Source organism: Salmo trutta, chromosome 6 (assembly GCF_901001165.1).
Source record: "Salmo trutta chromosome 6, fSalTru1.1, whole genome shotgun sequence".
Taxonomy (NCBI): Eukaryota; Metazoa; Chordata; class Actinopteri; order Salmoniformes; family Salmonidae; genus Salmo; species Salmo trutta.
The window spans coordinates 59,351,480-59,364,852 of NC_042962.1; the positions used below are offsets into that span (position 1 = coordinate 59,351,480).

Below are 13,373 nucleotides of genomic sequence, written 5' to 3' on the forward strand. Positions count from 1 at the left end.
CACTTCCTGTTTACCTCACATAATAATGGGCCTTGTGTAAATTGGTGACCCCAAATGGGAAAGACACAGGGTATATCCTACACGTACTGCACAATGTTGGTTCCTTCAAACTCTCACGTCACAATTAGACTTTCAGCATTTTGAAGTTGTTCCAAACGCACAATTTTGAAGTGGTTAAGGTTAGACATGAACTCTGAATGGTTAAGGTAAGGGTTAAGGTCTGAGATAGGCTTAAAACTAAAATCTCAAAAACAAGTTTCTATCATTGGATTCGAACATGCAACCTTTTGCACTAGAGGGATGTTAGTCATTAACTCCAAACGGTTAAGGTTTGGGACAGGCTTAAAACAAGTCTCAAAAATTACTTTTATCACTGGATTCAAACATTCAACTTTCTGTAACAGTAGCAGATGCTTACACCCCCATCCACCATCCCCAACACCCAAACAAAACGAAACCTACTTAAAAGGTAACAGCGCTCACAATTGCCCCTAATGGCCTTTTTCCACGTCATTTCCGGACTTGGATGGATGTCGAATACTGACTTGTATCACGGGTGACCTGGTGCCTTCAAAGCAAACTCCAAGGTCTGTGTTTGTCTTTCTAAATTATTTGGTCTACTACTTTAGTCATACGTAGAGTATATGGTTAATGTGTAGGTCTATAACCGAATATAGCCTGGTTTCCCTGTCTATTCGAGGAGCACACGAAAACGACTAGATGTTGGTGCTCTAACTTATTTTAGTAGACAGTCCGAGATGAGCCGCTTACATGTCTATTTAGCCTCGGATAAATAGCTCACCTTTCAAACTTATATGGCTTGAGTGACAGGGAAGGAGAGCCTATTGAGGTCCAATTATTTGCATATATCCTCCTCTTTACACACCTTAACCTGTCAAATCACCCCGTTGGCGGGATCGTCAAAGCCATTTACCTTATATGGCCACGCACAAAGTTGATTGACAGTATGTACACGCCCCTCCACTCGCTACTCTCCTCCCGGTTTGTCTTGCGATGCCTGTAGCCTACTACCATCCTGCCCGAACATTTTCCTACAGAAGCGGAGCGCTGGGGAAAAGCGTAGTGGGGATGAGCAAGGTTACTACCTAGCAATAGTCTACGGATACACATGGAGCCTCCATCATCTCTGCAAGTGTGCGTCTCTCACCAAGTCTAAAGTCGTTCATTAGAGTCTCCAGCAAATAGTGAAACTACATATTTCCTTCTTTCGGATCTGTTTCTTTCTTTCTATGCATTATATTTCCTGATAGGACTGGCATGAACGTGGATTTGGACATTTGATTAGGCACAGCCGGATTCCTTTTTTTCGTGGAACAGTCTCCTTTCTGCGCTCCGCACACAGAGCAGCATCATGGACGTTTTGGCGAATCACGGTATTTTTCAGGAACTCCAGCTCGTGCATGACACCGGCTACTTCTCTGCGATGCCTTCGCTGGAGGAGAACTGGCAGCAGGTGACTATAGAGTTTCAATCGTTAACTATATCAATCGTTAACTGTAGCTATATTGCTGATGGTGGTTTGGCAAAGCCAACTTTACTCCAATACCTTGCATTACAAGTTCAGAGAGAGAGGTACTATAACCTAAATGTAAGAGTAACTTGTCAAATAGATGAGTCTATGAAATGAAACTGCTGCGCTATAGCAAATAAATCTTCATACTAGGCAAGTAAATCTGCACCGATGTATTGTTACGCTGTTGTTAAGAATATGACCCTGTGTGATTAATTTGAAGCATGTGGTCTAATATGAACAGTGTCGCAATGTAAACTCGTACCAAGTATGATTGTGTTATGATATTAGATCATACCAGAGGAGTGCTGTTCTGTGTTGAGCCGAGCGCAGGTTGTTATTCGCTGCAGTTAATGTATCCTTCACCGGTGCGCATGGTCTCAGCTGTCAAAAGCAATTAGGGAAAAGCGGTCATAATTTCGACAGGGAAGATGTAGATCTCTGAATAATAAAAACAGTGCTTTGTACATAAATAATACATCTGCTTCCGTCGGATTACTTGTTTTGAAACCCTCGGCGGCATGAGGCGAGGAGGTTCCTCATTCAAATGCATAATGTATTAACGCAGATGTATAGGGTTGCCGTTCGAGATAAGCAAGTGGTCTTTTTACAAGATGCTGTGGAAATGGGGATTATAATGAGGGAATGATATGGTCCAGGAGTCAAGCCTCGGGGTTTCCGAGTCACATTGTGTCATAGAGCCTGTGCTAATAAAAACTATCGTGAAATGTCACGCCGGGGGACACATGGTGAAACCAACGTACTCCTCTACTCTCCGTAGGGCTGCAGGCGTTATTCAACACCGGTCTGGTCTGGTGGGAAGTAAACTGTTTCACTTACTATGCAAGCAAGACAACATTTACACGTTCACTTTTCTCTATATGCATAAAGTCTCGATGTTTCTTGTTTTACGCGGTGCGTGTAAAGGCATTTAAAGAACCACGCGGTTGCCATGCGGCATGCCATCCACCTGCACTGATGCAAGCGGTTTGGGATGATCATTTTCACCACCAGCATCGCTGGGCTGCAGGCAACAGCAGTGCATGGTAATTTGATGCCGGCTACTTGTGCCAGTAGAGTTCTTGTGTGTAAATGAAGGCTAGTGGTCAGTCAGTGGTCCATGACCATGGCTCTACCCTCTCTAGTCACCTTCTTAATTGGCTTCCCGCTGTCAGCCACTCAAACATCCAGACTAACTCAAGATCACTGTCCAGTCACACACCAGATATTACTGCAGTCAGTTGAAAGACTATGTAACCATTGATAAATGTCATATTACTGTATTACTGACATGGCTCTGCCCCGGCCTGGAGAATAAAACCTCATCAATCTGGTAGAATCCTGGCCTGGAGAATAAAACCTCTCATCAATCTGGTAGAATCCTAGCCTGGAGAATAAAACCTCTCATCAATCTGGTAGAATCCTAGCCTGGAGAATAAAACCTCTCATCAATCTGGTAGAATACTAGCCTGGGGGAATAAAACCTCTCATCAATCTTGTAGAATCCTGGCCTGGAGAATAAAACCTCTCATCAATCTGGTAGAATACTAGCCTGGAGAATAAAACCTCTCATCAATCTGGCAGAATACTAGCCTGGAGAATAAAACCTCTCATCAATCTGGTAGAATACTAGCCTGGAGAATAAAACCTCTCATCAATCTGGTAGAATCCTGGCCTGGAGAATAAAACCTCATCAATCTGGTAGAATCCTGGCCTGGAGAATAAAACCTCTCATCAATCTGGTAGAATCCTAGCCTGGAGAATAAAACCTCATCAATCTGGTAGAATCCTGGCCTGGAGAATAAAACCTCTCATCAATCTGGTAGAATCCTGGCCTGGAGAATAAAACCTCTCATCAATCTGGTAGAATCCTAGCCTGGAGAATAAAACCTCTCATCAATCTGGTAGAATACTAGCCTGGGGGAATAAAACCTCTCATCAATCTGGTAGAATCCTAGCCTGGAGAATAAAACCTCATCAATCTGGTAGAATCCTGGCCTGGAGAATAAAACCTCTCATCAATCTGGTAGAATCCTGGCCTGGAGAATAAAACCTCTCATCAATCTGGTAAAATACTAGCCTGGGGGAATGAAACCTCTCATCAATCTGGTAGAATACTAGCCTGGGGGAATAAAACCTCTCATCAATCTGGTAGAATGAATGGCAAATCCAGGCTGACATAGGCCTAGTGTAGTTTCAAGATGTTGTACTCTAGAGACACAGCCTATTGTACTGACAATGTATATGTTTGCAATATTTCCTAGATGTTTGTGTGAGTGAATGGAAAAATGTCTCAAGGTCTCGAGTTGATATCCCCAGACCAGATAAGTCATTATATAACAGACCTGTTTACTTGACGGCAGCCACTCAGGGACATGCGACTGGCATTGTCCACCTCCATGGAGAAATATTGCCTGTATAAAACACATAAAACTCTGCCTGACACATGGAACAATGTTGTCTTAATGCTGTGGCCCACAGTAGAGATGTGACGCTTTAAGTGATGCTGTGATAGAACGTTGGTTTTAAAGGGCACCGCATGTTAGTCACCACTGTCATTGTCGTGGTGTTCCCTCCTCCCTGTCTACAGGGCATCAATCAGATGGTTATGGCATCAGCTGCTAGGCCTACACGAGGTGAGACTGCCCGACCATAGAACATGAATAGGATGCGCAATACAATAAACAGATTCAGCACCCAACCATAACCCGAGTAGGAGCACATTGCCTATTTTGTCACATGACTGACAGACCAGCTGCCTTGATAGAATTTGCAGAGTGTTTTGTTATTCCCTGTATACCCAGTTGGTAGATGTAGAATTATCACTGGCCACATCACATGGACCTCATGGCTACACTGTAATACTACAGCCACAACACAAGGGCTGGCTGACATTGACCTACAGACACAGTCTGTCTGTCCTCCAACACACTCACTTTGTCCTTCAGGGTTCACTCACAGTAAGGGATGTCTAGTCAGTACTCAGGCAACATGGCTGAATATCACTCTACCATATCAGAGATGTGGTTGGTTTCTAAATGGAGGGAAAGGGATATAGCATGTCTGTGTGTGTGTGTGTGGAGATCTTCAGCAACCTGGCAGGCAGCAGTGGTGGTTGATGATAAAGAGGGGAGGGAGGGAGGGAGGGAGAGTGAGAGCAAGAGGAGAGAGAGAGCGCGAGGAGATGAGGAGAGGGCAGGAGAATAAAGCAGAGGAGAGGGAGGGAGAGGAGAAACTAGAAGAGAACAGAACAGGAAAGGAAAGGAGAAGAGAGGAGAGAATAGGAGGAGAGAGTAGAAGAAAGAGGAGTGAGGATAGGAGGAGAGGGGAGAAACGAGAAGAGAACAGAACAGGAGAGGAGAGGAGGAGAGGATAGGAGAGAGAGTAGAAGCAAGGAGAGAGAGAGTAGAGGCAAGAAGAGGAGAGAAGGGAAAAGGAGGAGAGGAAAAACGAGAAGAGGAAAGGAGAGGAGAGAAGACGAGAGGGGAGGAGAGCACTGGAGAGTAGGAGGAGAGGGAGTACAGGTAAGAAGGAGAAAGGAGAGGAGGATAAGAGAGAGAGTAGGAGCAAGGAGAGGAGGAGAAAGAGTAGAGGCAAGAAGAGGATGGGAGAGGAGAGGTGGAAAGGAGAGAAGAGAGAGGAGGACAGTGAGATAGTGAAGTGCCAAGCATGCACATTTGCTACTGCAGGGTTTCACATTTCACAGTCCACTGGGCCAAGCCTGCAGGAGCAGATAGATAGATAGAAAGATGTAGAGAGTCAAAGAAAAGCATGGAGCTGGACTGACTGACCGGCTTTCCCTTTGACTGACCAGGGAATCTGCCCCGGAGTATCTCTAGTGTTAACCTGACCGTGTGTGTGTGTGTGTGTGTGTGTGTGTGTGTGTGTGTGTGTGTGTGTGTGTGTGTGTTGTAATCCTCAGTAGGGCCCCAGCTGCTTTCTCACACAGCATGCAGACTGGAGGAGAGCACTTAAACTCTCCCTCTCTCCTTCCCTCCCTCTCTTCTTCCCTCTCTCCCTCCTTCCCGCTCTCCTTCCTTCTCTCCTTCCCTTCTTCTCTCCCTCTCTCCTTCCCTTCCTCCCTTTCTCCCTCCTTCCCGCCTCCTTAGCTCGTTCATATGAAATGAAGAATGAACTCCCAATGGGATTGTCAGACGGCAACACTCTGGTTAGTGTGTAAGAGGACGTGTGTATACACACACACACACACACACACACAAACATACACAAAAACACACACACAAAAACACACACACACACACGTGTGAGGACATGACCTCTGAGACTGCTGTGTTTCTGATAAGCTCCTGTGGGTTGTGAGTGCATGTTCTGTATGGGAGATACAGGATATATCTAGCTTATTCTATTTCTGTCTTCACCACCAAGCCTGCAGTCCTCTCTAGCTTATTCTATATCTGTCTTCACCACCAAGCTTGCAGTCCTCTCTAGCTTATTTTGTCTGTCTTCACCACCAAGCCTGCAGTCCTCTCTAGCTTATTCTATTTCTGTCTTCACCACCAAGCCAGCAGTCCTCTCTAGCTTATTCTATTTCTGTCTTCACCACCAAGCCTGCAGTCCTCTCTAGCTTATTCTATGTCTGTCTTCACCACCAAGCCTGCAGTCCTCTCTAGCTTATTCTATGTCTGTCTTCACCACCAAGCCTGCAGTCCTCTCTAACTTATTCTATATCTGTCTTCACCACCAAGCCTGCAGTCCTCTCTAACTTATTCTATATCTGTCTTCACCACCAAGCCTGCAGTCCTCTCTAGCTTATTCTATTTCTGTCTTCACCACCAAGCCTGCAGTCCTCTCTAGCTTATTCTATATCTGTCTTCACCACCAAGCCTGCAGTCCTCTCTAGAAGGGCCATGTTTCCTCGCGGATTCTGTTCTGATGCTGATAGGTTACTGGTATAGGAGCAGTCTTCAATTCAGCCATTCACTTATGGAAGGATTCATTCTATTCAATTATAGTATTTTTCCATACATTTTTCATTCATTTCCCCATTCATAGTGAGAAAACCCTGAAATATTGTCAGACGTGCAGTAACTTGTATGATAAATCACTATCGTCATCTGATATGATCCAGATCTCTACATTTCAAAGTAATGAAGCAACGTAATACCAATTCTATCAAACCATCTCAAAGGAATCGGCAAGAAGAAAAAATTTGGTGAGCAAAGCTTTGTTCCAATCACAGGAATCCAATAGATAATCATCATGTGGCTGGAGAGAGGATGGCGAGGACAGAGATTGTCCTGAGCGAACTTCACTCATGACACACGGTTTATGAAAGGGAGCTTCATGTGGTTGAGCGCCATTTCTCAGGAAGGCGTTACGCAGTACTCAGGAGCCACTATCTTATGACTGAGCGGCCATTTCTTAGAAAACAGGAGGACAGAATTCAAGAGGAAATAGGTTTAGGGGGCCTGGAGCAGAGTAAAAAAATAATTTCCATCTCAGATGGACTAATGAAGTTCTATTCTATCTGCTGTAGCTAAGTCTAATACAGTTATATTCTATTCTATCTGCTGTAGCTAAGTCTAATACAGTTATATTCTATTCTATTTGCTGTAGCTAAGTCTAATACAGTTATATTCTATTTGCAGTATCTAAGTCTAATACAGTTATATTCTATTCTATTTGCTGTAGCTAAGTCTAATACAGTTAGATTCTATTCTATTTGCTGTAGCTAAGTCTAATACAGTTATATTCTATTCTATCTGCTGTAGCTAAGTCTAATACAGTTATATTCTATTTGCTGTAGCTAAGTCTAATACAGTTATATTCTATTCTATCTGCTGTAGCTAAGTCTAATACAGTTATATTCTATTCTATCTGCTGTAGCTAAGTCTAATACAGTTATATTCTATTCTATCTGCTGTAGCTAAGTCTAATACAGTTATATTCTATTCTATCTGCTGTAGCTAAGTCTAATACAGTTATATTCTATTCTATCTGCTGTAGCTAAGTCTAATAAAGTTATATTCTATTCTATCTGCTGTAGCTAAGTCTAATACAGTTATATTCTATTCTATCTGCTGTAGCTAAGTCTAATACAGTTATATTCTATCTGCTGTAGCTAAGTCTAATACAGTTATATTATATTCTATCTGCTGTAGCTAAGTCTAATACAGTTATATTCTATTCTATCTGCTGTAGCTAAGTCTAATACAGTTATATTCTATTCTATCTGCTGTAGCTAAGTCTAATACAGTTATATTCTGTTCTATTTGCAGTATCTAAGTCTAATACAGTTATATTCTGTTCTATTTGCTGTTTCTAACTCTTGTATCGTCATCAGACCATACACTGGCATGACAATGAATTCACAGAGAGGAGCTGGTTAAAACTAACACAGACTGGACCACCAGGCTACTCTAATGTATATAAACTAACACAGACTGGACCACCAGGCTAATATAATGTATAGAAACTAACACAGACTGGACCACCAGGCTAATATAATGTATATAAACTAACACAGACTGGACCACCAGGCTAATATAATGTATATAAACTAACACAGACTGGACCACCAGGCTAATATAATGTATATAAACTAACACAGACTGGACCACCAGGCTAATATAATGTATATAAACTAACACAGACTGGACCAGCAGGCTAATATAATGTATAGAAACTAACACAGACTGGACTACCAGGCTAATCTAATGTATATAAACTAACACAGACTGGACCACCAGGCTAATATAATGTATATAAACTAACACAGACTGGACCACCAGGCTAATATAATATATATAAACTAACACAGACTGGACCACCAGGCTAATCTAACGTATCTAACATTGAACAATAGAGTTCAGAGTGCAATTCAGACCAGATACAATGACTGACAGCAAGGAGATTCTTAATGAGATTCCTACTGCACTGTCAGGGAGAAAAATGATATGCATACAAACATTTTAGAAGGCTGTTGCTAAAAGCAAGCCCTCATTATTCAACTGGCATTCAAGCACTCCACTGTGAATAATTTCATCATCATCATTTTGTGTGTGTGTGTGCGAGCTTGTGTGTGTCTGCCTGTCACCCTTTGACCTCAGAACACATCTTTTAAGTGATCGGACCACAATGCACTCTGCCTGGTCCTCCAAGAGGTGAGCTCGTCATTCAACAAGCGAGAAGATGATTGCGGGTGATGGGTGGGTGATGCATTGAAAAGGAGGCGACGGAGAGCTGGAGTGTTGATGAAGTAAAGAAGAAGAGGATGGAGGGAGGAGACGATGCATTCATTTGTCTGGCTCGTCTCGTTCGGAGGAGTGACTGTCACGTCAGTAGCACCCGCTTGGAGAGACGATGAGAGGAGAGGGGGGAAGAGGGGATGAGGAGGAGGAGGAGGAGAAAAGGGGAGGGAAAGCACATCTTTATGTATGGGTTCTGTCATCTCCGCGCTGGACGAGCACGTCGAGCATATCTGGCAACCCTGCCCTGGGGGGATTTGATTAACAGTAAGGAGAGGGAGTCAGTCATTTATTCTCACACCAGACTCACACATGGCCAGGCAATGACTTTCACATCATTTGAGTGGAGATGGGAAGCTGTTACAGTGCTTTAGAGTGATCCGACATGCCTCGTCGCAATTCATCCTGGCATTGCAACCAGAGAGAGAGAGAGAGAGACAGGGCCCAGACACTTCCGACATGTCCTTAAAATTTGGCATTTTGGCAATTCTTCTATCCTCTCTCGGTCTCGGCCTGTCTTCCTGCCTGCCTGCCTGCCTGTCTTCCTGCCTGCCTGTTTGTCTGCCAGTCTGACTGCCTGTCTCTGTTTCGTTCTCTCTCCCTGTCTCTCTCTCACACACTCAGCGTCGGTGAGGAACTGGAAGACTGAGAAGGTTCACCGTTGTTGTTATCTAAGACCATGGAGTTTTGTTCCAACTGAACAGTGTACCAAGGATACATGGTACTTGACTTGTCTGCCCTATTCCTCTATAACCTTTTACCCCAGACAAACGTCAACGGAAGCTGTCCAAGCATGCCAAATCAATGATCAACCGCTGTTGACAACCAAACACAAAATCAACCTCAGATCTCTCCAGTCTAGCAACACCTGTTGCTAAGCAGCCGGCACCGAGCACCAGGCAGGCTTAGGATCATTTGTTTGTTTAGTCTGCAACGATAATCCCACCTACCCATGGAACATCGAGGTCTAGAGAAGGGAGATGTCAAATCTGTTTTCTCCATCCTCGTTTATTCCGTTCCTCACCTTTCTGGTAAAGTGGATTGGAGGAGAGGATCCCAGGACCCTGCCCTCTGACCTCCTCCTCCTATGCTCTTTGAGAGAGAGGAGAGGAATGGAGGAAACAAGGACGGAGGAAGCAAGGATTGACATCTAGTAACAGCCAAAGAGTCCTTTACTGGGACGTGGAAGGAGAGAGTTAAACAGTAGTGCACTTTAGATCAGAAGTAGTGCACTATATATGAAAAAGGATGCCCTTTCAGATGCACCCAGAAACAGAATGGGGAAGCCTTACAGACAGGAACGTAGTGCAGGATAAACGTCTGTGGCTTAGGCATGGTTCAGCCTCTGTCATATTGGTAGTTACCCATGGATGATGGTGAGGGAGATTGGGCTATAGAGTTACCCATGGATGACGGTGAGGGAGATTGGGATATAGAGTTACCCATGGATGACGGTGAGGGAGATTGGGATATAGAGTTACCCATGGATGATGGTGAGGGAGATTGGGCTATAGAGTTACCCATGGATGACGGTGAGGGAGATTGGGCTATAGAGTTACCCATGGATGACGGTGAGGGAGATTGGAATATAGAGTTACCCATGGATGACGGTGAGGGAGATTGGGATATAGAGTTACCCATGGATGATGGTGAGGGAGATTGGGATATAGAGTTACCCATGGATGGTGGTGAGGGAGATTGGGATGAATGAGAGAGTGAGGGACTGACCACATGAGCGTACAGTGCAGTTAGATTCAGAATGTAAAGTGACCTTGGCTTCATTTACTGTGTCTTCATAGATGGAAGGAGACACGGAGAGACAAGGACCATTGACCAAGTGTAAACACTGATGGTTGTGTTTGTTAATGTCACTCTCATCAATCACAGGCCTGAAGAGCCCCACGGTGGCGACAGCAAGGACACACAGACGTACGGCTCCCTAATAGGGACTGTCAGGGATGAAGAACCAACGCATATGGTTGTTTAGAGTACAATATAACTTTATTGTCTATATGTTACAGCCATCAACAGAATGTCTTCTGCTCCGTTCTCAATGGGGTGAAGTGGAGAGTTCCATTATGTTCATTAGAGAAGTGTGCCATTACATTTTAGGGATGTTGTAACCCATCATGTGGTGTTCAGGGTAGTCTTGGCACGGAGAAGAGGTTTGTTGTAGGATGCTGAAGATGTGGTGGTTTTGAGTTGCCCAATAAGAGGTGTGTGTGTGTGTGTGTGTGTGTGTGTGTGTGTGTGTGTGTGTGTGTGTGTGTGTGTGTGTGTGTGTGTGTGTGTGTGTGTGTGTGTGTGTGCCTTCAGCTCTGTGGCCCAATATGCAAACCCAGCGGTATTTCCATATGCTCTGAGTAATCATTTCCTCAGTTCCAACACGACCTGGCTGCTCTCCAGTCAGCCAGTGTGTGTCAGGACCTCGTTGTAATGTCCCCCCTCCTCCCTCTGCTGTCTCTCACTCAGAGAAATGCAGGCTGCTGGAATACAATATGCACCATCAGCTGTACTGCAGTAATGCCCAGGCTTTAGCTCAGAGGGCTAAGTTCAGACCTAGATTTGAACCCCGGTCATTTACATTGTGGTTCACCAAACCACCTATGTTACAATAGCAGCTACAGGCTAACTCTGCTGGGATTGGAGGAGAGGAGGGTGGCTGGTTTTACAGAAACTAATGCTAGGCTGGGCTCTATTTAGTCTCCAGACTATCTTATCCCCCAGTGATTTGATGAATCCTGGGGCAATTCATTCCTTCTTCTGACATCAGTGGCATGGTTTTGATCAGTACTATTGGTCTGTCTCAATGCACTACCAGTATAGACCTACTATAGAAGGCCTATATTTGGCCAAAGAGGAATTCCTTCAAGCAATTGATCCTATTTACTGTAATCTTGTGACACCAGTTCCTGTCCTGCAGCCATTTTAGAGCAAATGTATGTCTGTCTCTGTCTCCCAGGCAATATACAATAGACTGTCTCCCCCACCTCTCCCTGGCCCACTACTGTACACTCTTGGCCTAGATAGGCCATAAACATTTGGTTATAAAAAGGAGGGAATTAATTACCCAGTCAAACAAATGGCTTTGGTGTAACGTTGGACACCTCAGACAGTTCCAACAGGGGAGTTATTTGGGTCGCTAGCTATTTTAGTCCCGGTGATGTTGCCGGGAATACCTTAGGGAACAGACTGTGTTTTATAAGAGAGCCCATCAATAATTTTGGTGTGTGTGTGTGTGTGTGTGAGAGCTATAGCAAGGCAGTGATCTGTGTACATTATTACCTGTATGCTTCTACATGCCCTAGTGTATAATGATGTGTTCTTGTCGTAGCCGGCTGGGACCACTCTCTCTATGAGGTTCAGTGGAGCAGGTCCCAGGTGTCTGCTGGGACCACTCTCTCTATGAGGTTCAGTGGAGAAGGTCCCAGGTGTCTGCTGGGACCACTCTCTCTGAGGTTCAGTGGAGCAGGTCCCATGTGCCTGCTGGGACCACTCTCTCTACGAGGTTCAGTGGAGCAGGTACCAGGTGTCTGCTGGGACCACTCTCTCTACAAGGTTCAGTGGAGCAGGTCCCAGGTGCCTGCTGGGACCACTTTCTCTATGAGGTTCAGTGTAGCAGGTCCCAGGTGCCTGCTGGGACCACTCTCTCTACGAGGTTCAGTGGAGCAGGTCCCATGTGTCTGCTGGGACCACTCTGAGGTTCAGTGGAGCAGGTCCCAGGTGCCTGCTGGGACCACTCTCTCTACGAGGTTCAGTGAAGCGGGTCCCATGTGTTCACTTAAATCACAACTAGTCTGAATGATTTAAGCCTGAACTGGTGCAACCAGTGAACCCACAGCCAAGGGACTGTGGGCTGGTGTTTTCCTTCTAAACAGTTCCCCATAGCTCCAACCAACCAGGCAACATCAAGCACACCTCTGCACACAGTCCATTATGGAAAGCGTTCATTCAAACACTCCCCCAAGCACATGTGACTGATCTCTGCAAAGTGAATGGCGCTCTCTCGGTGAGTGGTGAACAAACACAGGTAATACTAGCCCAGATATGGCTCGTAGAAAGGTGAGTTGGGGAGAGGTTGTGTTTGGGTTGAGATGAGGTCGTGTGCTACATCAGCGGTCCCCAACCTTTTTTGGGCCACGGACCGGTTTAATGTCAGACAATATTTTCACGGACCGGCCTTTAAGGTGTGGCGGATAAATACACTAAATAAAATGATACGACCGGCATAAAAACTGTGGTATTTTTTAAATATAATAATAAACGTGAATCCACTGTGCGTCCTCGTAACATCGCACCAACAACATAACATGAGTAACATCCTCTCTGCCCCCTAACACTCTCTGGTCGCTATGGTAATGTTTAAACATGCTTTAAAAATAAGATACAACACAAAAACAAATATAAAGTGCATGAAAAATACAACTCACTATAACGCTAAATCAGTGGGAGCCCTGAGCTTGTTTCTCTGCAACGAGACGGTCCCATCTAGGGGTAATGGGAGACAATGACACCCGAAGTGTGTTGCTTATGTCCAGTCTACTCCGTAATTTTGTTTTGGTTGCTGTCACTGCAGAAAATCCCGCTTCACACAAATAGGATGTCGGAAATGGCAACAGGGTTTTCAATGCTGT

At 44.7% G+C, this 13,373-nt stretch overlaps 1 protein-coding gene across 2 annotated transcripts in view; it reads left to right on the top strand.

The window, feature by feature from the left end:
• The first annotated feature begins 970 nt into the window (after nucleotides 1-970).
• Nucleotides 971-13,373, top strand: part of LOC115196468 (Krueppel-like factor 7) — a 57,806-nt gene continuing 45,403 nt past the window's right edge. For both annotated transcript variants that reach the window (XM_029757326.1, XM_029757327.1), the window contains exon 1: nucleotides 971-1,474. In XM_029757326.1, coding sequence (XP_029613186.1) covers nucleotides 1,373-1,474 — 102 coding nt within the window. In that variant the 5' untranslated portion in view covers nucleotides 971-1,372. The remainder of the gene's footprint in view (nucleotides 1,475-13,373) is intronic.